Source organism: Mytilus galloprovincialis, chromosome 10 (genome assembly GCF_965363235.1).
Source record: "Mytilus galloprovincialis chromosome 10, xbMytGall1.hap1.1, whole genome shotgun sequence".
NCBI classification, from domain to species: domain Eukaryota; kingdom Metazoa; phylum Mollusca; class Bivalvia; order Mytilida; family Mytilidae; genus Mytilus; species Mytilus galloprovincialis.
The window spans coordinates 81,928,549-81,956,136 of NC_134847.1; the positions used below are offsets into that span (position 1 = coordinate 81,928,549).

A 27,588-nucleotide genomic window follows, 5' to 3' on the forward strand; every position below is an offset into this window, starting at 1 on the left:
ATTGTCTTGTACATTTATGATTGTGAATATGATTACAGTTACAAGTATGTATTATAATTACTTATACGGCAACATTCTGCAATTATAATAAGTGTAGATGCAACTGGAAAAGTCAAATGTAAATTGATGCCGCAAGTACACCAGCATCTTCTTACTCTACCGGCATACACGAATTGTAACCTTGTTGTAATGCTGTAATAGCTAAGTCTTGGTATCCTTTTATTTTGTGTTTTGTGTCTTCCCGGCTTGTTTATAAAAGAGAAGATGTGGTATGATTGCAAATGAGACAACTCTCGACAAGAGACCAAATAAATGACACGGACATTAGCAACTTTGGGTCACATAGTTACATATACAGCAGTTAAAGGTATAAACATCCATATGGTAAAAGATTCGTATGCTACTGTCATATAAATGTTAAGTTTTCATCCATCATCTTAAGATTAGAAAAATGCCTGTTCCAAGACAGGAATATGAAAATTGACATTCATTCGTTTGATATATTTGAGCTTTTGATGTTGCTATTTGATTAGGGACTTTCCGTTTAAAATATTCCTCGGGGTACGGTATTTTTGTTATTTTACTGTTATCCAAACTGTCAAAAAGAAGTAGTCATGTTATATTATACCAGTTACCTAAATTACACAATAATTTGATACGGAAGTAGTAGTTGTCTTTTACAGCCAATTTCAATGGGATAACTAACTGGTGAAAGGGATGGTCTTAACACACACATACAATCCATATAAATCAAACTTTTGTAATTCTAAGCAATATAAAACTATCTTCAGCAATGTTATCCAATGAAACAACAACGGCAACAACTTTGGAGACAACAATATCAGATATAATATCTTCTCCGGTTGAAACAGCAACAGCATCAACTCAGGTGACAACACCATTAGCTTTAACTAATGTTCCCGATGAAATATCATCAATACCCCAGGAGTCCACTCAATTAGCTATAAGTACGTCTTCAATGGAAACAATAACAGCGTCAACTCAGCAGACAACAACATTAGTTATAACTACTTCTCCCGATGTTACGACAACGGTATCAACTCAGGAGACAACAACATCAGCTTTAACTCCTTCTGTTGATGTTACGACAACGGTATTAACTCAGGAGACAACAACATCAGCTTTAACTACTTCTCCCTATGTTGCGACAACGGTATCAACTCAGGAGACAACGACATCAGCTTTAACTACTTTTCCCGATGTTACGACAACGGTATCAACTCAGGAGACAACGACTTCAGCCTTAACTACTTCACCCGATGTTACGACAACGGTATTAACTCAGGAGACAACGATTTCAGCTTTAACTACTTCTCCCGATGTTACGACAACGGTATTAACTCAGGAGACAACGATATCAGCTTTAACTACTTCTCCCGATCAGACGACAATGGTATCAACTCAGGAGACAACAACACCAGCTTTAACTACGTCTCCCGATGCGACAACAATGGTATCAACTCAGGAGACAACGACATCAGCTTTAACTACTTCTCCCGATGTTGCGACAACGGTATCATCTCAGGAGACATTGACATCAGCTGTAACTACTTCTCCCGATTCTACGACACCTGCATCAACTCAGGAGACAACTACATCAGCTTTAACTACTTTTCCCGACTTTACGACAACGGTACCAACTCAGGAGAAAACGACATTAGCTTTAACTACTTCTCCCGATGTTACGACAACGGTATCATCTCAGGAGACATTGACATCAGCCGTAACTACTTTTCCCGATTCTACGACACCTGCATCAACTCAGGAGACAACGCCATCAGCTTTAACTACTTCTCCCAATGTTACAACAACGGTATCAACTCAGGAGACAACGACATCAGCCCTAACTACTTTTCCCGATGCTACGACAACATTATCAACTCTGGAGACAACGACTTCAGCTTTAACTACTTCTCCCGATGTTATGACAACGGTATTAACTCAGGAGACAACGACATCAGCTTTAACTACTTCACCCGATGTTACGACAACGGTATCAAATCAGGAGACAACGACATCAGCTTTAACTTCTTTTCTCGATGTTACGACAACGGTATCAACTCAAGAGACAACGACATCAGCTTTAGCTACTTCTCCCGATGTTACGTCAACGGTATCAACTCATGAGACATCAACAGCAGCTTTAACTACTTCTCTCGATGTTACGACAACGGTATCAACTAAGGAGACAACAGCATCAGCTTTAACTACTTCTCCCGATGTTACGACAATGGTATCAACTAAGGAGACAACAACATCAGCTTTAACTACTTCTCCCGATGTCACGACAACGGTATCAACTCAGGAGACAACGACCTCAGCCTTTAATACTTCTCTCGGTGTTACGACAACAGTATCAACTCAGGAGACAACGACATCAGCTTTAACTACTTCTACCGATGTTACAACAACACACAATTTAGAAACTAAAACTACAGTAGAACTTACAACGTCATCACCTCTGAAGATTACAACGTCTACAACAGTTGTAACAGGTAAGCTAAGAACCTCAATAATTTCTGACAGTTTTGCAAAAAGTATGAAACAAAATTACATACATAACAGAATCAATGAAATTTCATATATACATGCATAGCAGACGACTATTTACCTGTCGATACATCTGGTCATACTACTTTACACTATAGCTACAAACTATTAATTGTCTGAAATGGCCTATATCTGTACTCGACTGTACTGATTTTAACTCGACCAGTCTGAATACGTCTGATATTTACTTGATAATACTCGACTGTAGTCTGAACCATACTTAACAGTCTGAATGTGTACTTGACCAGTACTTAACCATTTTATACGAATCTGAATTGTACTCGACCTAGTCTGAACTGTACTCGACCCAGTCTGAACCGTACTCGACCTAGTCTGAACCATACTCGACCTAGTCTGAACCATACTCGACCAAGTCTTAACCAACCTAGACCTATTCTTTGTATCTATCAACTGAATTTGATCAATTTCGGAATTCTTTTAATAAAAATGAAATTTGATCAACAACTTGAAATAAAAATGTACTCAATACAGTATTGAAATTAAAATTTCACAATAATCAACCATAATATAACTGCAACTCAATATTAATCAACACTTACATAATAATGTATATCAACTTTTAAAATATAAATAAAACAAGCTGATCAAATAATCTAAAAAAAATGAGTTGTGACTAATATTTTATAGCACCTGCATACGGGGTATATACCTCCCAATTGATACGATATTCCCGTGCTTGCATTTCCTATCATGACTTTCTTGATAGAGGTTTGCTGCTCACAAGGAAGCTATTAAACCAAGAATTCCAAATGGTGAAGTTGAAATCATCCCTTCGTAAATTTTACGGACGCCATCACGAGTTGGTTGACCGTTATGGAATAACCGTTTCACAAATGATATCGGATATGTTCCTTACGTCGTAACTACAATCCCCTTCCCTTTCATGAATATGACCTACCGAATTAGACTATATACCGGATTTGTAATCACATAAGCAACACAACGGGTGCCACATGTGGAGCAGGATCTGCTTACCCTTCCGGAGCACCTGAGATCACCCCTAGTCTTTGGTGGGGTTCGTGTTGTTTATTCTTTAGTTTTCTATGTTGTGTCGTGTGTACTATTGTTTTTCTGTTGTTTTTTTTAATTTTTAGCCATGGCGTTGTCAGTTTGTTTTAGATTTATGAGTTTGACTGTCCCTTTGGTATCTTTCGTCCCTCTTTTAATATTATTCAAAATGTTATGAACATTTTAGAAGTATTTTATGGTATTAAACTGGACTATTTCCACCATTAACTTAAGCCTCGTATAGATGTATGGTGTCAGTTGAATTAAGTTTATAATGCAGTGAATGTTTTTTATGAAGATATATATAAAATAGTATATAAAACAACTTAATAAATCTAAAAAAATGAGAGCTTAATTGTTTTGTTTTAATAAACCAAGAATTTAATATAATCATGATAATAGAATGTCAATAGCAATCCTTGATAACCTTTTTAAAACAGGAAATGTATTCCAAAGTAACAGTAAAAAAGTTTTCAATTAATTAAAGTATTCTTTTGTCAAATTAACATGGCATACATAAAGCACTTTAATATGTTCTAATTACCTCAGTACATGTGTGTTTTACAGGTAAAAAGAAAGCCCTGTTTTCTTAAATTCATGTATTACTTATCTACTACATGCATGTATATTGAAAGGCCTTGTTATTTAATTTAAACAGGATGTTGCAATTTTGAATCAATGTTATTTAGAATTTAATACATCTGGCCAGGTGTGATCTTATTTATGAGTTTGCCCTAAAGCAGAGGTTATACTTTGTATTTCACCACTAATCAGAAAAACAATTTTATTTATTTATTTTCTTTTATCTCTTTTTGATTTAAGTTATATATAATATATTTTTTTTCATCCTAAATATAATCAGAGATATTTTTCTTTTATAAGGTTAAATCTTGTTTTTAAATTTTGTCGGCTGTTGTTATATATATCAGTTAAAAAGAAATTTATTTTAACAGTTAAAAAAGTAGAGGTTTTTTGGTCTAGTATGGTTCAGACTGGTCGAGTATTTTTTAGACCTTTGGTTAAGTATGGTTTAGACTGGAAAAATAGGTCGAGTACATGTCGAAAATGGGTTAAGACTGTTTCAGACTAGTCAAGTAATAGGTCAGACTATTTTCAACGGCAAAGATAAGGGTCAAGTACGATTCAGTACTGTCAAGTATGGTTCAGACTGGGGTCGAGTAATATGAAGTAAAAGTCAGACCAATTCAGACTTGTCGAGTAAAAATCAGTACAGTCGAGTACAAATATAGGCCATTTCAGACTTAAATGGTTTGTAGTGAATTTAAGAGTGAATGTTATTCCATCGGTTACGGTTATGATTATTAGGTCTTTCCACTTTTCCGTGGAAAGACCTATTGTTTTTCTTCTTCTTCTGATTATTATTATTATTATTTATTTTTTTTCTTCCGTCAACTTTTTGTTCCTTCGCAATTTTTTTGTTTCGCAAGATGTCGCTTAGACATATGGTATATGATATCGAACAATTAATACGCTTTTGAAACTGACACCGCGTAATCTAAATATTATCCACGTAAGAGTTATCTTCCCGAACACTGTTTTTCTTGTTATAACTTATATGTCGAAACCGTATACAAAACCGACAAATTTATTTTACCAGATTACTCGTTATATCCTCAGGTTGATTTGATTAGTTTTGACTGAAGCTATCCGGAGACTCCATATTAGAGTTGTCCCCCCTTTTGTATATGATATAAGTGATATGTATTTCTTACTGATAAATCATAAGTGATAGAGACTTAGGGTCTTTTGATTAAAGATGCTTGGTCCAAAAAAACTTAAAATTAGGTCAATGTCAAAGGTCAAGGTCATGTTCAAAGTTTTAATTTTGGCTCATTATCTCTTATTTTAAGAAATCTTATAAGATATCGACAAAATATTTTCACACAATTGTTAGTTGCGACATGTCGTAACACGTAAATTTGAGTTGAAATGGTACGTAGACGGTTGAGGCGACTTTTTCCCCTTTTATATCTAATATTAGTTGTATGATAATATAACTCTTTAACAGTATTAGGTAGAGGCCTAGAGTCTTTTGATTTGAAGTCCTTGTCTGCTCAAGGTCATAGGTAAATTTAACGTTCTAGATTTTTACCTTTGCTTTTACCTCATATGTATACATGATAAACCATGGAACTTTTTGCATTATATTGCAAGCAATGTGATCTAGAAAAAGCCAAACGGAAGTGACTTTTTGTAAACCGGAAGTAGCTATATTTTGTACTAAATTAATGTAAAAGTATATAGAACCATATATTTTTGGAATCCGTGTCAAGTTAACTATAAAAAAATATCGGAAGTAACATCTTTTAAACCGGAAGTAAAAAATTATCTCCCTTAATTATACCTTTTTGCATAGAAACCATATATTTTTGGAATCAGCTTTCAATAAGCTGTCATTTGACGCTAAAATTGACATTTAAAACCAAATTTTAACGTTTTCAAATGAAAAAAGATCCTTATTGGTGGAAAGACCATCAGTGGTTCTCTGAATAATTGGTTTTTAATTTACATTATCTTTCGAATGAGAATATGAGATTTGAATATAGTTAATTGCTGTTGCCTTTTGATAATTGATGTAGAAAATCAATAGGAAAAGGTTTTCAAAATATCAAAATGTATAAACTTTATTTTATTATTAACGCAAACTCGTTTTAGAAAATCTACATTGAAAAATGCTACTAGTCATCACTGCACAAATATACAGGAACTTTACATGCTATGTAACATATAGTGACTTTATTTGTTAATATGAGTAATGCAACTATATACATGTAGTTATATCTATTCTACTCTAGAACAAAAAATTGCAGTTGAATATCTATATTTTCTATGCATTACTTTCCGTATACAAAATGTAGGGAAATTACATAATTTCAATATAATTATTTCACTACCACAGATCAGCTAAAACATTCTTATGATCCCTTCTATATATTGGTTAGATAAACTATAAAAACCGTGGTATACCGTTTCATATTTAGTACATAACTTTTCTAGTTAGGGTTTAGTTTCTTAGCTACTTTCAAGAAATTATCATTCATTTTTTAAATAAATCATATGCAAATAGTGGATTTTACTCAATTTAAAATCTGAAACATTCGTTGGATGTTTTAGAGAAATAACTAATACACAGCCGATTTCTCTAATGAGTATGGTAATTCTGCTAACTTTACATGCTGGATGTTTGATGAGATAATTAAAGCTGAACATTTTCTCCTTGGCTAACTTTATGTACGTTTCGGCAATACAGTTTACCGACAGGTTTTACGCTATCATATGGACACCATGTGTGCCCTTTTAGCAGATTTATTCTGGTGATAGTATGGTAATAATTTAAATCACAGTTTATTGCCAAAATCGGGAAAAATAGTCTTAATTCCATTTGTATGATAAATAGATGCCGAAGATATGTTTCGAATTTGTTATCGATTATACTATGATCTTTCATTAAATGCAACATCACATGAAGTAACCTTTTCATCAATGTGTACATGCCATGATCATTACGAAACAGGTAACTACTAATCTTGATATTAATACCCTTCAGAACACCTACGATCATTTATACAATAAACATACCTCAGTAAGATCAATGTAATATACAGAAACATTATAAAACTGTAGAGATGTGGTTTCATTGTCAATGAAACTAGAACCCACCAAAGTTCGGATGAAGTTGTTGATAGCAATTAAAGGCAATCGTACGACCTAAACAATGCGAAAAAACATCCTTTAAGTCGGCTATAAAAGTTTGTGACATAATAAATATGAGTTAAATCAATAATGGATAACAAACAGCTTATTTATGACAAAACAATTTACGAAAAACACAAAACGATAGATGCATGTATGAAGCAGCGACAAACTTTGCACTACAAACGTATGATTTCAGACAGTCTCAAACGGAATATGGTAAGGTTAGACATGTATTAAGGCACCAAACGGTCTCCCGAACCTGGAACAGTGATGTGACAGTGCGATAACATAACACTTACATTAGAACAAACTATGAAAAATAGTTAAAAGCCGTATAACTCATCGATACAATGCAGAAAAAAAATATCTAGCAAAAACACTTACCAGATGTAACCGGGTATGATTACATTCCTAACAACAGAAATAACACAAACTTTATTGATCTCAAAGTACTCACAGTAACTGACAGCTCGTTCAATTCCAATCCACATCAATAAAAAATAATTATAGTTCTAACATGTATCTTTTGCAGCGTATTGTCCAGAAGAGAAATTAAACAATATAACATGGTCACATGTAGCAGCAGGACAAAAAGACACACAAAAATGTCCGCCTGGGTATATAGGTATTTCATGTAACATACGAATATTCTGATCCTATAAAAATGCAAAAGACACACAAAAATATCCGCCTGAGTATACAGGTATTTCACGTAATAAAATTAACAGTATCAACATACGAATAATCTGATCCTATTTAAATGAAAACGCTGACGGTCAGTCCACACATTAGGTTGCACTATGAATTATATATATTTGAACCGCCATTATTGATTTGGGAGGGGAATGCATATTCCAGAACCAAAATCGAGTAATATTTGTAATGAAATATTTTCTACATCACAATTCAATGATTTCCCATTTCTACCCGCTGATCGGAATCAGAAAAAAGAACAGAAGGGGTAAATGTATAAAGAATGATGATAATAGCATTAGGCTTTATTTATATGCGAGTACGCTTTCTACCGGACATACGCATATACAAAAACATGGAATGTTTTTTCTTTCAATTAGTAGAAAATAATCTTAGCCTCACACAAAAAATAGATTTCTTGTTTATGGAAGTAAAACTTGTATTTCATAATCCAATTTTTCTTCATGATGATTAATTTAAAGTAATTCATCAATTCAGAAGTTTGTTAATAATTTGCAAAGTCTGATCTATGATGTTTACTGATCTTTGTGCTTACTTGTAGGTAATGCCTTTCGAAAATGCAATGACAACGGTGATTGGGAAGATCCGGTGTATATAGAATGTGTTAATATGGTACTTCATGAAACATCAGAAGCGGTAATTGTTGACTGATTTCGCCATTATACTTGTTGTCGATTATTTTTTGTATCTTATGCATGTATCCATATTTTATAACAGATACTTGAAGTATTAAAAATATTAATCAACTCCCTTTTCACTTCAACTTTCATATAACAATTAGTTAAAGGCATATTGAAATCATCAGCCACTGACTCATTGATACTTTAATACCAATATGTTTAACAAATTATTGTAAACAATATTTATATTGAAGGTGAATAGTCTTAGAAATATCACTGATCCTGTGAAGGTAGCAAAAGGTATATATGGCGTATTGGATATTATAGATACTACTATTGGGAAAAAAATTCCTCCTACATCTGGAGATTTGAAACTTACCACTAATATCCTGACTGACATTATCGACATAGGGACAGCGGCAAATGCGTCTGTGGATTCCGAGGTAAATTTTTCATCTTTTTTATCAGCAAAAAGTATCATGACTGTAAATGTCATCTGCATAGAACTATCTACGTATATTTAGTACTGACTGAAAAAAACCGGATTCGTTTGTATTTCAACATCAGTCTGATGACTAAAACGGACAATGAATGTTTGATCGGGGAATATATCTTATCATGAAGATATACATACAAAATGTATATTGGATTTTTTATTATCATCAAGTTTCCATTTAAAGTTTAAAGGATTTCCCACCAATTATTGATAAGTAAAAACATAATCAATACAAACATATGATATACTTAAGACAAGACAGTACAAGATGCATGATAATGATGGTCGATAAAAGGTACAATAATCATGCAACCTAATATTGTGGAATTAAAAGGCTCATTAAGGAAACAAATATGACATAAACAAAAGTGGTATAAATCGTCCATATATAACAACAAAATATTGTAGATTAATTTGATATTTATCAAGTTTCATTTCAGAAATTCGGAGATGTTCTAAATTCTGTGTTGGATTCAGATAATAGCGGTAGCTGGAATGAAGTTAATTCGGAGGTAAAGTTTGTATAAGATGAGCAATTTCTTGTATGGTTTCTACTACATGTAAACGAAGCTTTTCTATTGCAATGCAAGCATTAGACTCATTACAAAAATGACAAACGTATATATAAGCGTCTGGTCTTATACGGATACATTCTACGTTTTGTTCTAAATATTTCTGTTTTTTAAATAGTTTATATTTTTACATATTTCATAGAAAACGATATCATTACATTACAGGACCAATCCGACGAAGGGGCATCAAAAATTATGGGAATAGTAGATAGTCTTGGTAGTCTCTTTCAAAAGAATTTACTACCTAATCAAACCATTACCATTAACAAAACAAACATAGGTAAGCATACTTTCTAGTATACCGTCTGAACTAAATGAATACAAGAAGTGATACATCTAACCATTTAGAGTATTCTCGTGAAACAAACCATAAACTGATAAAAAGAAAATGATCCTGTATGCGTATACACATATTAGTAGTATTTTAATTTACGAAAACTCTATTTTGCAAGATTAAATTGGATCATCAAAATATGAAAATGATACGTAATAGTTGTATTCGTCTGAAGGTGCTCTAGATTTACCTACATCAGTCAAAACCGAATACTAGGAAGATACATATTCTGACGACGATAACTTAATATTATTATATGGAGTCTTATTTCATGTTTTCAAACTAGAACGCTGAATTAAAGGTATCGAGGAAAGAATAAATGTATATACTTATGACAATAACCTGATTAATTTTGAAAATGTAACTGTGGTGATAGTTATTTAGATACTTATACAGTATAACAGTAGTGCAGTGTTCGTTATCTAAATGCTTATAGTGTGGTTATCAAAAACTAAAATAAAACAAAAACGTTTTTTTCATTCTATATGATGAAATCAATTGAATGTTATTCAGCAACAAATTGAATGGAATTTTATTTTTTAGTTATAGAGGTTTCAACATTGAAGAAGAACCTTACCTTCCCGCCAGATTCAAATTCGATGTCAGAATTATTTCTTGCAAACCAACCATCTCTACAAGGTTTATATAATTAAAACGAAATGTTTTTTTTTTCAACTTAATGCATACACTATGAGAATATTTAAAAGTACGAGAAGACATCTATTGATTGAAAAGTAATTTTAGAAGATGAGTGCATTGATATATTAACAACTTTGAATAACACTTACTCCCTTAAAATAAAATGACTTGTACAAATTCATTAATGTTCTTCCGAAACTACTTTACATCGACAAATTGATTGAATCCATGAAGAAACAATACAAAAACACAACAAAAACAAAAAACTAAACGCCCTTGCTCGTCTCATGTTGTTTATTCTATGTCTTATGTCTATTGAATATATATAGTATCATAAATAACATGCAGGCACCATCGTTGTGAATTAGTATTTCCTGCGTTGTCCTTCTTATAATTACTTTGCTACTTATATAATAACCACAAACAGCTCAGACTTAAAACTTAGAGAGGTAAATGTTTATAAATTTAAATATAGTTACCATTTTCGTCAATTTATTTTAGGTATTGATGACTGTACACTCATATTATATATTAAATACTCTTTTAGATACACTTTACACAGCGGCCCTCTACAGAACATTGTCAGGTATACTTCCAACAACACCCAATAGGTATGTAAATTACTAAACTACTACTTTATACTAAGTTAGATAATTCTATTTTTTTTTTATAAAACCTACTTTGTCATCGTTAACTCACATATAGATTTAAATATTTGATGACTTTCTTCTATTAAAGGAATCGAATTCTGTGGTTCTCGTTTGAGTAGTTTTACATTTTGTTATTTTTGGGCCTTTATAGTTGACTATGGGGTATATATTTTTTTTTTACCCATTTTTGAAAGTAGCCTATAGTTGTTAAAACCTGTGTCACTTGGTCACTGGTGGAGTGTTGTCTCATTGGCAGTCATATCACATCTTCTATTTTTTCGTACAGTGCATGTATGCTTTAACTAGCTGTTCAAATTAAATCTTAGTTAACATTTTTGCTGCACCCATATGACATACCGCTTTAAGATTAATGGTTTTCCTTTACAATAAGTGTAAGCCATGTGGGATCCATCTTATTCAACAACATACCCATCGGGAGCATTTGAGATCAACCCCGGTTGGTTGAATTTTTGTTGATCAGTCTTTTGGTTTGTATTACAATGTAGGTAATTTTTTTCAATGTATTGTCACATTGACATTGATTTATGAGTTTATATATCCATTTGTTAGCTTGTCGTTCAATTTTATGAAATTTAATCTCTATCGAAATTCGAATCGGAACAATTTGAAAACGTTTTTTTAATCGCATAAGTCAGGAATTTGATGTACATTAGTTTTCGTTTGTTTATGTAATTTATACGTGTTTCTCGTTTTTCTTCTTTTTTTATATAGATTACACTACAAACTCCTCAGAGTCTGAATTGACCAGTTTTTGTGCTCGACCAGTAAAATCGAGCACACATTTTACTCGACTAGTCTCGACATTGTCTCGACTGTACTTAACTGTACTTAAGTGTACTCGACTAGGTCTCGACTAAGTCTCGACTTTACTTAATTAGTCTGATTCAGTACTTGATGATCTTTGTGTAGTCTGAAATAGTCTTGACCAAGGCTCGACCTGTCTCGACCTGTCTTGACTAGTCTCGACCTGTCTCGACTAGTCTCGACTCAGTCTCAACCAGTCTCGACCTGTCTCGACTAGTCTTGACCTTCAAATTTAGTTTTGACTGGTGTAAATCAGCCCATCTAACTAAATTAAATATTGATCTTAAAAAATTCAAGCTTATTAGGTAGTTTGATTTATTACTGTGAAATGAAAGAATTTAATTTTACAATATGTAAAAAAAAATTATTATATAAAGATTCAGATAGGCATCTTTAATTTTTTTTATAACTTTTTCAAATCAACTTGGATTTTCATCAAACTATGCAGATATCTTACATATATATCAAGCTTACTGAATCCCATTTCATTTAGTTTTTTGTTGTATTGCTGTAAAATTTAAGAATTAAAGTAATCTTGGTATACATGGTATAAAAAGCTAGGATTTGCAATTCGGACAAAATAGAGATAGTACACTTTAATTTTTTTAATAACTTTTTCAAATCAACTTGGATTTGCATCATACTATGCAGCTATCTTACATATATATCAAGCTTACTGAATCCCATTTCATGTAGTTTTTTGTTGTATTGCTGTAAAATTTAAGAATTAAAGTAATCTTGGTATACATGGTATAAAAAGCTAGGATTTGCAATTCGGACAAAATAGAGATAGTACACTTTAATTTTTTTAATAACTTTTTCAAATCAACTTGGATTTGCATCAAACTATGCAGCTATCTTACATATATATCAAGCTTACTGAATCCCATTTCATTTAGTTTTTTGTTGCATTGCTGTAAAATTTAAGAATTAAAGTAATCTTGGTAAAAAAAGCTAGGATTTGCAATTCGGACAAAATAGAGATAGTACACTTTAATTTTTTTAATAACTTTTTCAAATCAACTTGGATTTTCATCAAACTATGCAGCTATCTTAAATGTATACTAAGCTTACTAAATCCCATTTCATTTTGTTTTTTGTTGTAATGCTGTCAAATTTAAGAATTAAATTAATCTAGGTCAAAAAAGCTAGAATTTGCAGTTCGAACAAAATAGAGATAGTACACTTTAATTTGTTTTATAACTTTTTAAATTCAACTTGGATTTTATTGAAACTATATAGCTACCTTGGTGATGTATTCTTCTTACTGAATCCCAGGTTGTTATAAAGTTTGTTGTATTGCTGTCAAATTTAAGAATTAATTTAATCTAGGTAAAAAAAGCTAGGATTTGCAGTTTTCACAAAATAGAGATGGTACACTTTAATTTTTTTTATAACTTTTTCAAATCAACTTAGATTTTCATCAAACTCTACAAATATCTTAGCAATATATTGATCTTACTGAATCATAGGTTGTTATTTTGTTTGGTGTATTTCTGTCAAATTTAAGAATTTAATTAACCTAGGTCAAAAAGCTACGATATTAGAAATATATCTTTTCTCATAATTTGGGAAAAAGTATACATAAAATATTAATATAATTCCTTTAATGTTTTATTCCTTTTGATATACACTATATAAATATATCAAAAAGGGATGAAACATTAGAAATTATTAAAATAGTTCTTCTGATTTGTGGTGATTTATAAAGCAATACCTTCTGCTTGGGGCAAACTTATTAAAAATATCACATCTACCAGAGTTTTAAATTCTAAATAACATTTATTCAAAGTTGCAACATCCTGTTAAATCTAAATCGCAGGGCTTTTAATTCACTAGATAAGTAATACACGAGTTTAAGAAAAGTAGGGCTTTCTTTTTACCTGTAAAACTCACGTGTACTGATGTAATTAAATCATGTATAGTGTCATGTCATTAAATTTGAAAAAAATATATTTTAAAACTTCATAACAACCTGGGATTTAGTAAGATCACCAAGGTAGCTATATAGTTTTAATAAAATCCAAGTTGATTTGAAAAAGTTATTAAAAAGCTTAAAGTGTACTATCTCTATTTTGTTCGAACTGCAAATTCTAGCTATTTTGACCTAGATTAATTTAATTCTTAAATTTTACAGCAATACAACAAAAAACTAAATGAAATGGGATTCAGTAAGCTTGACATATATGTAAGATAGCTGCATAGTTTGATGCTAATCCAAGTTGATTTGAAAAAGTTATTAAAAAAATTAAAGTGTGCTATCTCTATTTTGTCCGAATTGCAAATCCTAGCTTTTAATACCAAGATTACTTTAATTCTTAAATTTTACAGCAATACAACAAAAAACTAAATGAAATGGGATTCAGTAAGCTTGATATATATGTAAGATAGCTGCATAGTTTGATGCAAATCCAAGTTGATTTGAAAAAGTTATTAAAAAAATTAAAGTGTACTATCTCTATTTTGTCCGAATTGCAAATCAACTAAATGAAATGGGATTCAGTAAGCTTGATATATATGTAAGATAGCTGCATAGTTTGATGCAAATCCAAGTTGATTTGAAAAAGTTATTAAAAAAATTAAAGTGTACTATCTCTATTTTGTCCGAATTGCAAATCCTAGCTTTTTATACCAAGATTACTTTAATTCTTAAATTTTACAGCAATACAACAAAAAACTAAATGAAATGGGATTCAGTAAGCTTGATATATATGTAAGATAGCTGCATAGTTTGATGAAAATCCAAGTTGATTTGAAAAAGTTATAAAAAAAATTAAAGATGCCTATCTGAATTTTTATATAATAATATTTTTTTTTACATATTGTAAAATTAAATTCTTTCATTTCACAGCAATAAATCAAACTACCTAATAAGCTTGAATTTTTTAAGATCAATATTTAATTTAGTTAGATGGGCTGATTTACACCAGTCAAAACTAAATTTGAAGGTCAAGACTAGTCGAGACAGGTCGAGACTGGTTGAGACTGAGTCGAGACTAGTCGAGACTAGTCGAGACTAGTCAAGACAGGTCGAGACAGGTCGAGCCTTGGTCAAGACCATTTCAGACTACACAAAGATCATCAAGTACTGAATCAGACTAATTAAGTAAAGTCGAGACCTAGTCGAGACCTAGTCGAGTACACTTAAGTACAGTCGAGACAATGTCGAGACTAGTCGAGTAAAATGTGTGCTCGATTTTACTGGTCGAGCACAAAAACTGGTCAATTCAGACTCTGAGGAGTTTGTAGTGTTAGACCGTTGGTTTTCCCGTTTGAATGGTTTTACACTAGTTATTTTGGGACCCTTTATAGCTTGTTGTTCGGTGTGAGACAAGGCTCCGTGTTGAAGGCCGTACATTGACCTATAATGGGTTTTTTTGTTATAAATTGTTATTTGGATGGATAGTTGTGTCATTGGTGCTCATACCACATCTTCCTATATCTACAAAAGGACGAAAACGTTTACTATTGTTTCCATCGTTTTTTCTTAAATTTATGAACAAATCGCTGATTATTGAAAAGCACGTTGGGTTCTTGATTGTTTATGTCTATGCATATTTATACAATTGCAATACTCCTAAGACAGAATATGTTTGTTTCTTTAGTTTGTTCTGAACCGATGAAATTACAAAAACACATGCTTAGCTTAAGTAATTAAGACATGTTTGTTTTAGATCAGTTGGTTCTGACATGATTTCGGTATCTTTTGGCCAAGCTATTGACATCTTAACAGAAAATATTACAATCAGATTTGAGCAAAATAAAAAGGTAAATAGTACACTGACTTAATTTTAGTAGTATTGCATATTTAAATGAACAATAATTTGCAAGTTTATAGAGTTAAGTGATTGAAATAAATCATTACACACATATTGTATATCATATAGTAATTTGAAAGGATAATATTTAAAAACGTGAACGTATTACTTCTTTTTTGTATAAACGATACGTGTTTCCATATATACTCTCATTATATTGTCCAACCGAGACCTGATTTCTAGAAAGACAAATCTTAAAAAAGTAATGCAACACATTAACAAAACAAATGCATAACAACATTAGTTCCAACTGTTAAAGGTTAACTTCCAAGGTCAATAGTACGGTTTAATTAAAATAGATTTTATCAATGTTCACGTGTTATAAAGCGTATAGGTGATATAACTTTTCCAATACATTAAATTTATGCAATGTTTTACATAGAACAAAACACTGGTTTGTCGACGTACCTGATATCTTTCTGTTGAAAGCTTTTGCGATTCGTGAAGTTTTAGGTGTGTTAACCTTGACTTGTATCGTGTAAATGAATTATATTTTTTTCGGTATCCAATGATTATTTCTAAGAATTAAAATGCATCCAATGAAAAAAAAAGTTAAAGTCAAATGTGAGTTCGTCGATATCGTCTACTATATTCTATCCTTATGTAATTGCCAGTTTTATCATGAATTTTATTGTTATTTACATCATATTGTTGTCTTGAACTACAGGTGCCATTCACAGATCCCAAGATATCATGTGGATATTGGAACTTCAGGTATATGTTTTAGTCATAGTAATAGCTGGTGTAATATTAGTTACATAGTGTGCTAGTGACCTAATACGGTATATGAGGGGTCAGTAAATTCCATATAGGGTGAGAGCGAAGCTCGAATCCCCATATAGAATTTACTGACCCCATATATACCGTATTACATCACTAGCACACTATGTAACGAATTTATCTTACCGACTATCTTAATTTAGACTAGTGACCTATCAAAATGAGCAAGTCTTCAATACAGTTAGCATTAACATCATTTAGAAACTACTGCCTTTGATCCTACAAAAACAGATGCCAACAATGACAACTTGTTAGATTTAAATGTGTTTTATGAATTTATTTCACTTTATCATCACTTTCTTCGTCTGTCGAAACCCTTAAGATTTTTTCTCAGTACTGTTTTGTTTTTCTTAAAGGACGTAACACCACTACTAACCGTTTATGAAATCAGCCCCGCCTCCTTATTACCTTATATGGAATATAAAGGGACGTAACTCCACTACTTACCGTGTATGAAATAAGCCCCGACTCCCAACTAACCTAATATTAAATATACACGGTTTCCATGAGGACTCTTTTAACCAATCATATTCCTAGAAATGTATAGGAGGTAAGATAATGTACTGTATTGCCATTGTCCAACCGTTCTTATCGTTACCGTTATATCAGCTCCTGTTTAAAGATGTACCTGGATATTTCGTATCATACCTCTTAATTTTATGCATTAAACCGATTTTCAGATCTGTAATTCTTTAAGACAACGCTATATGTATGATATTGTACTTTTTATTTCAATCTAACATGACAATTTTGTAATTATTCCTGTCTTCTAAATTATAAAAATGATGTAAACGATATCGGGGTAATAATTTTATCTGGTTGAACTGTCTCGTATTGTCGATCTTCAAATGACCCGGATAGTCATGTTTCTGTTTGAAAATTATTTTAACTGAATTTAATTTTGATCTTGAAATCTTTATGAAGATTGAAAAATAAATAAAATTAAGTTTCACGGACATTGTTTTGTTTTCAACCTTTTCAAGATTTTTTAAATAATGATCTGAACTTTCATTATTTCTCGATTTAAATGTTGCTACTATTTCAGTGCTAGAAGTTGGGCTAATAGTGGATGTTATCTCCAACAGACTGAATCTAATGTTTCTACATGCACATGCAATCATTTAACAAATTTTGCTATATTGATGAGTCCTAGCGATTTTGAAATTGTAAGTTTTATTTACTTTACATGCGCATACACAAACTTGTGTGTTCATGAAAAAACCTGTTGACGACTTAGAATTTCTTATATTATTCTAATAATAAAAACACTTATACATTTCCTGCATCCAAAACGATTTTTTTAGATCTACTAAAAAAATATATTTATTAGGTTTGTTTAAAATTTCTGTTTAGGAAACCAGAACGAAGGACACTTTTGATTTTCAAGTACGGTATCTGGTAGGCAGGTGTAGCATGTTATTTGTGAACTTTTGCTCTTGAACCTCGTTTTGGGATTTTCGCCTTTCAACTGTATTGATTCTAACACCAGTGTCTTTTGGTGATGAAACACGAATTTTGCGGACTTAATTATCAACCAGGGTTGCGTTCAACATCGTAGCGGCTACATAGTGCTACGTAGATTTATAACTATTGAACTGTAGCTAGCCTATCTGCTACAAATATATTGATAGCAGCTAGGCTAGCTACTTGTTTAGTAGACAAAAACGCAACCCTGGTATCGTTTATACCATGGATAAGTTAAGACACTTTAAAAAATCATAATACACCTGTTTCATTATTGAGTTTTAAATATATCTTTGCTGATGACATTTAAGATTTGGCCTTAAATGTGTAGTTAGCGTAATTTGACTGACTTATCTAAGCAATGTTTGATATATTATTGTATTCTCAAAACATTGTATGAACCTTAAAGAAAAAATAGATATTTTCATTCAATAAATAAGAAAAATATTATTCGGAGGTATTCTGGAGGTAAGATTTTAAAAAGACAGAATAATACACGTGTAATGTGTCAGAATACACTGTAGAAAGGAATTGTTATGCAGATAAATGTCTGCACAAAACAAAATTGTGTTTACGATAAAAGAAGAAAAAAAAACTAGAGAGCAATGCAACACCCTTTCCGAAGCCTAATTACATGGGCTTCGGCTGTTGTCTGCTCTATGGTCGGGTTGTTGTCTCTTTGATATATTCCCCATTTTCATTCTCAATTTTATGTACATTTTAGACAGACCTACACCAGATAGCCTTAGAAATTATCACGTTTATTGGTTGTGGACTATCAATATTAGGGTGTACTCTTACCCTTATTACTTACTACATATTCTGGAGGTGAGATATTAAAAAGAAAGAATAATACACGTGTATTGTGTCAGAATACACAAAAATAGAAAGGAATTTTTATGCAGACAAATGTGTGCACAAATAACAAAAAGCATGTTTAAGAAAAGAAAAATACGGACATTAACTAACTAGACAGTAATGCAACACCATTTTAGAAATCTTAAAATCGACGCGAAAGGTCTTCTTAAAAGATTCCTTGCTATACTACAATTGAAAAATGTAAATATGGCATATACTTCATAGAACATTGATATCCTTTCAAATAGAAATAACACTCTATGAACTCTGGTGTGGATTAATCTGCATTAAGAGTGCTCCAATAATTTGATTCCGGAGTTGCAGTATGATCAAATTGATCCATCAAATCTAATTTTTAACTCCGTAAGGCAACTACAGGAAACTCGTTATATACAACGTTAACATAACAATTAATTTGCTACAAAACAAGAATACGTTTATACATGTTATATATGATAATACAATTTGGTAAAATTACATTATAATCATATGTCAAGGATTCTTAGTTTTTACCTATATTATCTATTATACAGTAGTCGATAAATTGATGAAGACATTTGATTTTTTCGATAGAATTTAATGTTCCGTCTAAATCTATGCGTCTCTTGTGGATAGTTGTCTCATTGGCAATCATACAACATCTTCTTTTTTATACATGTATTTGCTTAAATTATAACTTTATAGTTGTAATAGTTGAACATGTACGTACTATTTTAGGTATGTTAAAAATGAATGGACTGTTATTTTATCGAATATGTGTGTTGTATTGGTCATTGGATATTCTGTGTTCTTAAGTTCTACAACCGTCACAGACAATGATGTGAGTATTGTAACAATTAGAATGATAAATATGGTAACGTGTAGTTCATATATTGTCCATGTTCCAATATCAGTCATATTAGCTTTTAGGGTAATTACATACTAGTAATCGGTTCCAATGTTAACAGCACCAGATGCGCATTTCGATAATCAATTTCTCTTCAGTGAGGCCAACATATTTGCAAATCCAAAGCTTATTGAAAAGATGAAGAGCTTTAAAAAAAAAATACGGACAATAACGTATAGCCATAGCAAGGCAAAGAATCAGAACTTTGCATAAGGGAGATACATTCCTATATTTTAAGTTTTGTAACAGAAAATTTTAATAACACAATATATGTAAACAGGCCTAGCAATTGAAATAAAGGGATGGATCAACAGAGTATCGTGTCCTGCAATGGACAGGCATACCGAGAAACAGTAAAATACGTTAACAAAGATCATATCAAACTCCCATTAAGAACTGCCTTATAAATGCTGCCTTAGAACAGCAAAATTATTGTATTTTAAATTTTCAAGTTAACGTTCACAGATGTTTTTTTACATATCTGTTTCAGATTGCTTGTATTATAGTAACAGCTGTTCTACATTACGTGTTTTTGGTTGTATTCTTTCTCATGTTATGTGAAGGAATATCAGTAGCTAGATATGTGACCGTTGTTTTCAAGAGAAAATCTGAAGTACGCTTTTATTTACCATTTGCTTGGGGTAAGAATATATATTTTTGACATTTTTGCTTATAAAAAATAGCTGACTAGTACATAATTCATTTAAAAGGTGATTGTTGTAAAAAGACACTATGTTCGGTTTGTAAATTTACCAAATGTAAAAAAAAAAGAAAACCGAAACTATTACTTATTATATTGGCAATTAATATAAATGATTTAAAAAAAAAAAAACAATATACTGAATGGGCAATCTTTCTTAATAAACCAAAGTAAGACCGAGAAAAAAATGCAAGAATTAAAGGTCGACTAAAACTAGGAAAGATGAACTGCATAGATGCAGCTATTTGAAGGTTGCTTCATAAAAATTGAACGTAAGAAATTGGAAAGCTAAAATCCGCTTTTTTTTTTGTCGTAGAGCTGCAGCGACTTCATAGCCAATTTGTAGATGCGAGTCAATATATGAATTCTGATTAATTGTGTATTTGATATATTCAAAGTTTGATCAAATCAATGTTATCCCCACTTTACAACAATATAGGTTTTGATTCAACTATTTCTATCCATGTATGTAAAGAATTGATTTAAAGAAAAATATCATATGCATACAAATAATAGAGTAGGCAGTAACAAAACATTTTTTTTTCTTCAGGCGTTCCGTTGGTGATTGTAGGAATAACTCTCGGAGTAACGCGCCTTAAAGGCTATCATTCAGAAAAATAGTATGTATAAATTAGTATGAATAAGAATAGAAAATGAAAAGTGTTTTATAGTTGATCTATTTAACAGCCTGTGTTTCACAAACTTTAACTTCAAACAATAAAAATGGTTTGTTATTCAATGGTTTGATATGGTCATGTTTCTTTGTTTTTTAAGTTAACCAGTATTTAGAATTTATATGTTTTGATTTAATGTTGATCACATGAATCAGCAATATAGTTAAAAACATGTATTTCAGGTCAAAATGTGTGACTTGATTAGAATTAAATCGTCAATTTAAGATTAATGTTAAGTGATATATTTACACTGGTCAAAATCTGCTTTTAGAAATGAAAAAAAAAAATCTGCTATCTTAATGTAATTTTCAGTAATTTGTAATCCATAATTTATAGCATTCATTCCATGGATCAGCCATAGCTTGAATTTTGTATTTGTCTCTTTTTTGTCGTATTGATAATTGGTTTTTGGTTGTTCAGGTATCGGGAAAAATCCAATGTCATTGTTTCTCAAAATGAATTTCTATTGTAAGGACATCGATACAGTTCAATGTGATTAAAAAGAATACTAGTATCAACATAACGCTTTCTAACCAGATGATACACGTTTTATTATGAAATGTACGATCAAATTACTTGGAAAATATTATATTATGTGTATATAGGTGTAATACCACCATTGATTTTTCCCTATTAGTCTTTGTTAAATTTGCACTTTTCAAAAAATTGTGCAGAATTTATCTTTGTTTCAAATAAAGAAATACTTGGCATGAGTAACGATTTATTCTGTCCAGTACTATAGAAAAAATTTCACATAACATTTTATTGCATATAAGAAAGAAACCAACACTGGAAGTTAACCAATCAAATACTTTCCTTATATAACCAGTGTACAAGGCTAAGTAAACATATAACCATAAGTTTACAAAATATTCTATAGAAACCTCAAATAAAAAAAAAATAATGGTGCATTGAAATACCCATGACATATGTTTATAAAAATAGAAATGTTTTACTACAATACAATGTAGGATTAATTACCTACAACTGTAAAATTCAAGGGAATATTTTTTCGATCTATTTTCGTATACAACCGAATGTGACACTCCATGAATAGGTGGTATTACACCTATATACAATATATTACAATACACACAAATAATATGAGATATAGAATATTCTAGATCAATTCAGATAAATGTTTGATTTTAAATAAAAATCTAGAGGAACTAAACACACACAGACACATACGAAAAAAGACAGAAAACAAATACAGTTGTGTTTGTTTTGTTTGATAATTTATTTCTGACGTTTATATGTACTCTACTTCCTATTACGCCGTGTACAGTTTCGAAAAATATGTATACAGAAATGAACATAAATTTACAATTCCTTTTCAAGTGAACACAATTAAATTGATTTTTTTTCAATGAGTCTTATAAAGTGTCTCTATTTGATTTTTGTATTACATGTTTACAGTTGCTGGCTTAGCACAAATAATTTTGTATTTATGGCCTTTGTTGGACCTGCTTTACTTATAATACTGGTAAGTTTATTTACAGATTCTGTAAAACAGTAGTCTCGTCCTGAATCGGTACAGTCTTTTTCAATAGCAAACGGTGGGCTAAACATAGTTCATAGCTATTTAAACCCCCAACATTTATAACAGTTGGTCAGTTATAATGTACAATACCACCAAAATCATAGTACGTCACATCCATTTGCAAATGTTTACGGGTCGAATCAAATAAATCCTTGAATTTGAAAAATTGTAGGAAATCAATTTTACATTTCGTTGCAGTAACGAATTTCTGAGTCATAAACATAGACATATACCATTGATGCTTTAAGCAATCTTTAAATGAAAAAACACCTAACTGAGAGGGTGACAGGGCGATTGGTACCCCTCGAAAAAGCATTGTCAACCTTGGCTTTCTATAGTACTGGATAAGATACAACTAGACTAATGCCGACTATTTCTTTATTTAACCCTTAGAGTGCCACGGTGCTTTTTTGTTAAAGTACCGTTGAGTGCCAAAGGGAAAGGCCCTGAATTTGAAAATGTGCATAGTTCTTGAAACATTTAAATTGAACAAAGACTGATAGTGGAAAATTATTTAGTTGAAGATGATCGTAAAATTGACAAAAGACGCAAACGAAAATTGTTTTTGTAATTCACGTTTTTTTTTTTCACATATCGTAACCACAATCCCGTCCTTTGTATCTTAAAGTTTTCATGTCGCCTTGGTATTTTTTGCCTTGCTTTGCTTTTTCTGTTTGTTCATTGTATTTCCTATTTGTATAGGCTGTTGAATTTTAAATGTGCGCTTGGTATCTCTAGATAGAAACATCTGTAATATTTCGTGTTTGACATTATTCTTTCGTACCAAAGCAATTTTTCTTTCAAAGAATCACTTACTAGTAATCAGCAAATTATCATCTATCATAATTTTGTTGATATATATTCCCTGATTGTAGATTAATATAGGAATAATACATGTTGTATTAAAAGTTATCTATTCTACAAATGCTATGATGAACGAAAGATTAAAGAAAAAAGTCAGGTTTGTATTTTGTGTAGGCTAAGTCTGTTTCAAGTTAATAAGTCTATTATAGCATGATAGATATTTTCCTTTGTGCAAATATAGGAAGATGTTGTATGAGTGCCAATGAGACAACTCTACATTCAAGTCACAATTTGAGAAAAAAAAGCCACTATAGGTCAAAGTAATGTCTTTAACACGGAGCATTGGCTCACACCGAACAGTTAGCTATAAAGGGCCCCAAACAATGACTAGTGTAGAACCATTCAAACGGGAAAACCAACGGTTTAATCTATATAAAAACAGAGAAACGGAAACACTTATGAACCACATCAACTAACGACCACTACTGAACATCAGATATATCTATGGTTTGCACAGCCTTGTTCTATTCTGTTTATATATTTTTTTTGAATTATTGTATTTGATGATAAAATATTGAAATGATGCAAAACTTAAATGAAGGTAATCGAAGTTCCTTAATCATTGATTAGTGTAAGTGTAAATAAACTCATCATAGATACCAGGACTAAATTTAGTATATACGCCAGACGCGCGTTTCGTCTACAAAAGACTCATCAGTGACGCTCGAATCCAAAAAAATTAAAAAGGCCAAATAAAGTACGAAGTTGAAGAGCATTGATGATCAAAATTCCTAAAAGTTTTGCCAAATACAGCTAAGGTTATCTATGTCTGAGGTTAAAATGTTAAAATTTCATAAAAGTCACTTCGAAGAAACAAATCAAGATAAAACAAACAAAAAACAGCTGCACCAAGAGTACCTGTTGCAATAATAAAATGAGGTGTTGAGAAAGAATTTAATTCGAATATCTCTGTTGAAAATATGAACGAGAATGTTCCTATCCAGCCATATGCATGTTGTGTCAGCTATGTTTGTTAAAAGTTCTATAACGAGTCAATCCTAGAATTTTGAAAATACTCAGATATTCTACATGCACCAATACCAACAAAAGTGTTCAGTTTACAAAAACAGTTATCTAAGCTCAATTGAGCTAGTACATGCCATTTTAAAGTGTGTTGTGACAACAATATAAAGCGTTCTTAAGTCAATCCTAATGTTGTTGTAACATTACATGCGTATTAGGGCTATCGTTTTAACGGACGAATGGAAAGACAGGCGACAAAATGCACGGGTGGACATTTTTATGCCATAATACATCTTGACGTTGGACGTAAAAACTGATGACATCGCGTGACCTCTAATGGGACCGAGACTTAGTGTGTCGACTTGATAAGTGCGTCATCAAAGATCAAACTACTATATAGGTAAAGAAGTATTTTTTTTTTATAGAGCGGGTGTTAAATGTATGGCTGTATTAATACCAGTATTAGGACTATCATGGTTATTTGGAATTCTGGCATTTAATGAAGATACCATCATATTTCAGTATTTATTTGGTATTTCTACTTCCCTCCAGGTATAAATATTAAATTGTTCTTTAATTTCATTACATACGAATTAACAATATATAAAAAATAATATATATTAACTTTAAAAAGTAATAAACGCAGAATTTTGAAATAACGTTTTTTAAGCACAGCAGCTAGTTTGGTTCAACTTAAAAGGGAGGCAGATGATACCAAAATGATATTCAAACTTATATGGTACAACACAGCGAAAAAACGACTAAAACGTTAAAAATATATTAAAAAAAAATTCTGATATACAATCGTCTTGCCAGAGAATACACGTCTTCATCAGTTAGGTTTGCATACAAATGTATGCATACAGCCTTTATGAGGATCATTTCTTTTAGATGGGTTGCACGTGTGCTGAGCATTTTCAAAAATTTAATGTGAAAAGAATAACAAAATAAAAGGTATTAAAGCAAGATGTACGATTTTGGTGATTGAATCAATCCGCAAATATCATTCTTGTAATTCCTTTTTCAAATATATGACCTAATTCAAAAACGAAATTAGGGAAAGAGTCATTACTCTTTAACACGCGACTTCCTGTATGCAGGGTGACATGCATAGCTGCAGTTTCTGAGGGTTATTTAATTTGTTGGCATGTTATTTTAAAAACATTAAGGGTACCATTTTTTTGGTACTCAATCTGCATTTAAATAGGCAATACATTCTGATAAATTTGACTTATCTGTTTTTAAGTCTTTTTGTTGCTTTAATATATTTTCAGGGATTTATTATATTTATAAGAGAAGCAGTTTCAAATAAAAAGGTGAGTTCAGAAGAATTATGTATTGAAAACGTTTCATATTGACGACTTGTTGATTCTACATCATCCAGTAAGAATTAACTGCGCCATATGCAATATCAACACCGTATGTCTCTTCAGTTAAATTCGAGGCAAAACAATTGAAAACAAATTTGAAAAGGGGCACTCAATAGCAACTTACAAATTCTACGCTATCAAGCAACCGTTAAACTTTAAACCAAACAAATGCCATATTCCTGACCTGAACTAGCCATCAAAATCTGAATTGAGTAAATTCAAACAATTAAAGGCAACCATACGGCCTTCAACAATGAGAAAACATCATACGGTATTGTCAGCTAAAAAAAGAATCGACATGAAACATTCTAAACAGTTAAATTGAGAAAACTAACGGCCTAGATTATAACAGATCAATTTAGGAAAAAAATTCAAAAGACATGAACCAACAAAGCCACCGAACTAACTCATGGATTGGTACATGCAATTAAATAATGTGTCGGAGTTAAACAAGTTTGTGAGCACTGAGCCCTCCTCCTAACCTAGAACATTGGTGTAACAGTACAATATAAGATCGCATATCTTTGAGTACTTGCAGTTATATCTCCTTTCCTTTTAAGGTTTGATCGTTTATTGAAAAGTAATACAATTGTTTTTCATGACAACATAGTTCATACACCCTTCCTTGTTTTATAATTCATGAAAAACTGAAAGAGGACATATAATCTTACTTATTCATTTAGTGTTTTATTGCATTTTAGTTACACGAAGGAATCAGGAGAGCGGTGCATAGATACAGATCAAACTCGATGTTAAAAGCTAGCAGTAAAGCACAGGTTTGAGAAAAATTTACATGTCTGCACGATTAAGAAACAACTTAAAAATGTCATCATGTGAATCACAATTGAAATTTAAGTTAACCATGATCCACATTGTGTACGCCTGACACGCGTTTTGTCTATATAGGACTAATCAGTGACGCTAAAATCATAAAAGCAAAAAAATTATTGAATTTATCAACGCGTCTTATATTTCAATGATGATGATTTCTGCAAATAAAACTGACAAGTAATGATATCGAACGTCAAGGATAATTACAAACGCAAAGTCATTCACCAATGTACAATATACAATGTGCTAATAGTATGTATTTTACCCTACTGAAGTTTAGTCATACACGAATTTCTTAAGAAGAAACAAAAGAAGTAAGCAGCATCCTTTAACCTTACTTTTCGCTATATAGATGATGTCTTCTCACTAAAAAATCTGCGTCATATCTTGACCTACATATAGAAATTAAGTAGTTACTACAATTCCGTTTCCTTTTCACGAATTTAACCTACAGAATTATACTTATTACAGAGTATGGACTAACATTAGCAACACGACGGGTGCCAAAAATACATCAGGATCTGCTGAACATTACGGATCACCTGAGATCGTCCCAGGTTTTGGTGGGATTCCTGTTGATTGGTCTTTACTTTTTATTTTGTTGTGTTTTGAGTACTATTGTTTGTTTGTTTTTCTGTTTCTTTTTTAGCCATGGTGTTGTCAGATTATT

General features: G+C 31.5%; 1 protein-coding gene across 3 annotated transcripts in view; it reads left to right on the forward strand.

Moving 5' to 3' along the window:
* The first annotated feature begins 683 nt into the window (after nucleotides 1–683).
* LOC143048571 (uncharacterized) overlaps nucleotides 684–27,588 on the forward strand; it is a 33,438-nt gene continuing 6,533 nt past the window's right edge. Inside the window, exons 1-20 of one of the 3 annotated variants that reach the window (XM_076222316.1) lie at nucleotides 684–2,516; nucleotides 7,850–7,942; nucleotides 8,573–8,667; nucleotides 8,906–9,094; nucleotides 9,588–9,659; nucleotides 9,885–9,999; nucleotides 10,597–10,692; nucleotides 11,240–11,303; nucleotides 15,842–15,935; nucleotides 16,653–16,699; nucleotides 17,811–17,931; nucleotides 18,954–19,057; nucleotides 19,805–19,907; nucleotides 20,464–20,614; nucleotides 21,224–21,293; nucleotides 22,767–22,833; nucleotides 23,766–23,851; nucleotides 25,143–25,269; nucleotides 25,992–26,033; nucleotides 26,789–26,863. In XM_076222316.1, the coding sequence (XP_076078431.1) occupies nucleotides 794–2,516; nucleotides 7,850–7,942; nucleotides 8,573–8,667; nucleotides 8,906–9,094; nucleotides 9,588–9,659; nucleotides 9,885–9,999; nucleotides 10,597–10,692; nucleotides 11,240–11,303; nucleotides 15,842–15,935; nucleotides 16,653–16,699; nucleotides 17,811–17,931; nucleotides 18,954–19,057; nucleotides 19,805–19,907; nucleotides 20,464–20,614; nucleotides 21,224–21,293; nucleotides 22,767–22,833; nucleotides 23,766–23,851; nucleotides 25,143–25,269; nucleotides 25,992–26,033; nucleotides 26,789–26,863 (3,534 nt within the window). In that variant the 5' untranslated portion in view covers nucleotides 684–793. Of the gene's footprint in view, nucleotides 2,517–7,849; nucleotides 7,943–8,572; nucleotides 8,668–8,905; nucleotides 9,095–9,587; nucleotides 9,660–9,884; nucleotides 10,000–10,596; nucleotides 10,693–11,239; nucleotides 11,304–15,841; nucleotides 15,936–16,652; nucleotides 16,700–17,810; nucleotides 17,932–18,953; nucleotides 19,058–19,804; nucleotides 19,908–20,463; nucleotides 20,615–21,223; nucleotides 21,294–22,766; nucleotides 22,834–23,765; nucleotides 23,852–25,142; nucleotides 25,270–25,991; nucleotides 26,034–26,788; nucleotides 26,864–27,588 lie in introns of those variants that run through there. The other 2 variants (XR_012969883.1, XR_012969884.1) reach the window with 2 other exon arrangements.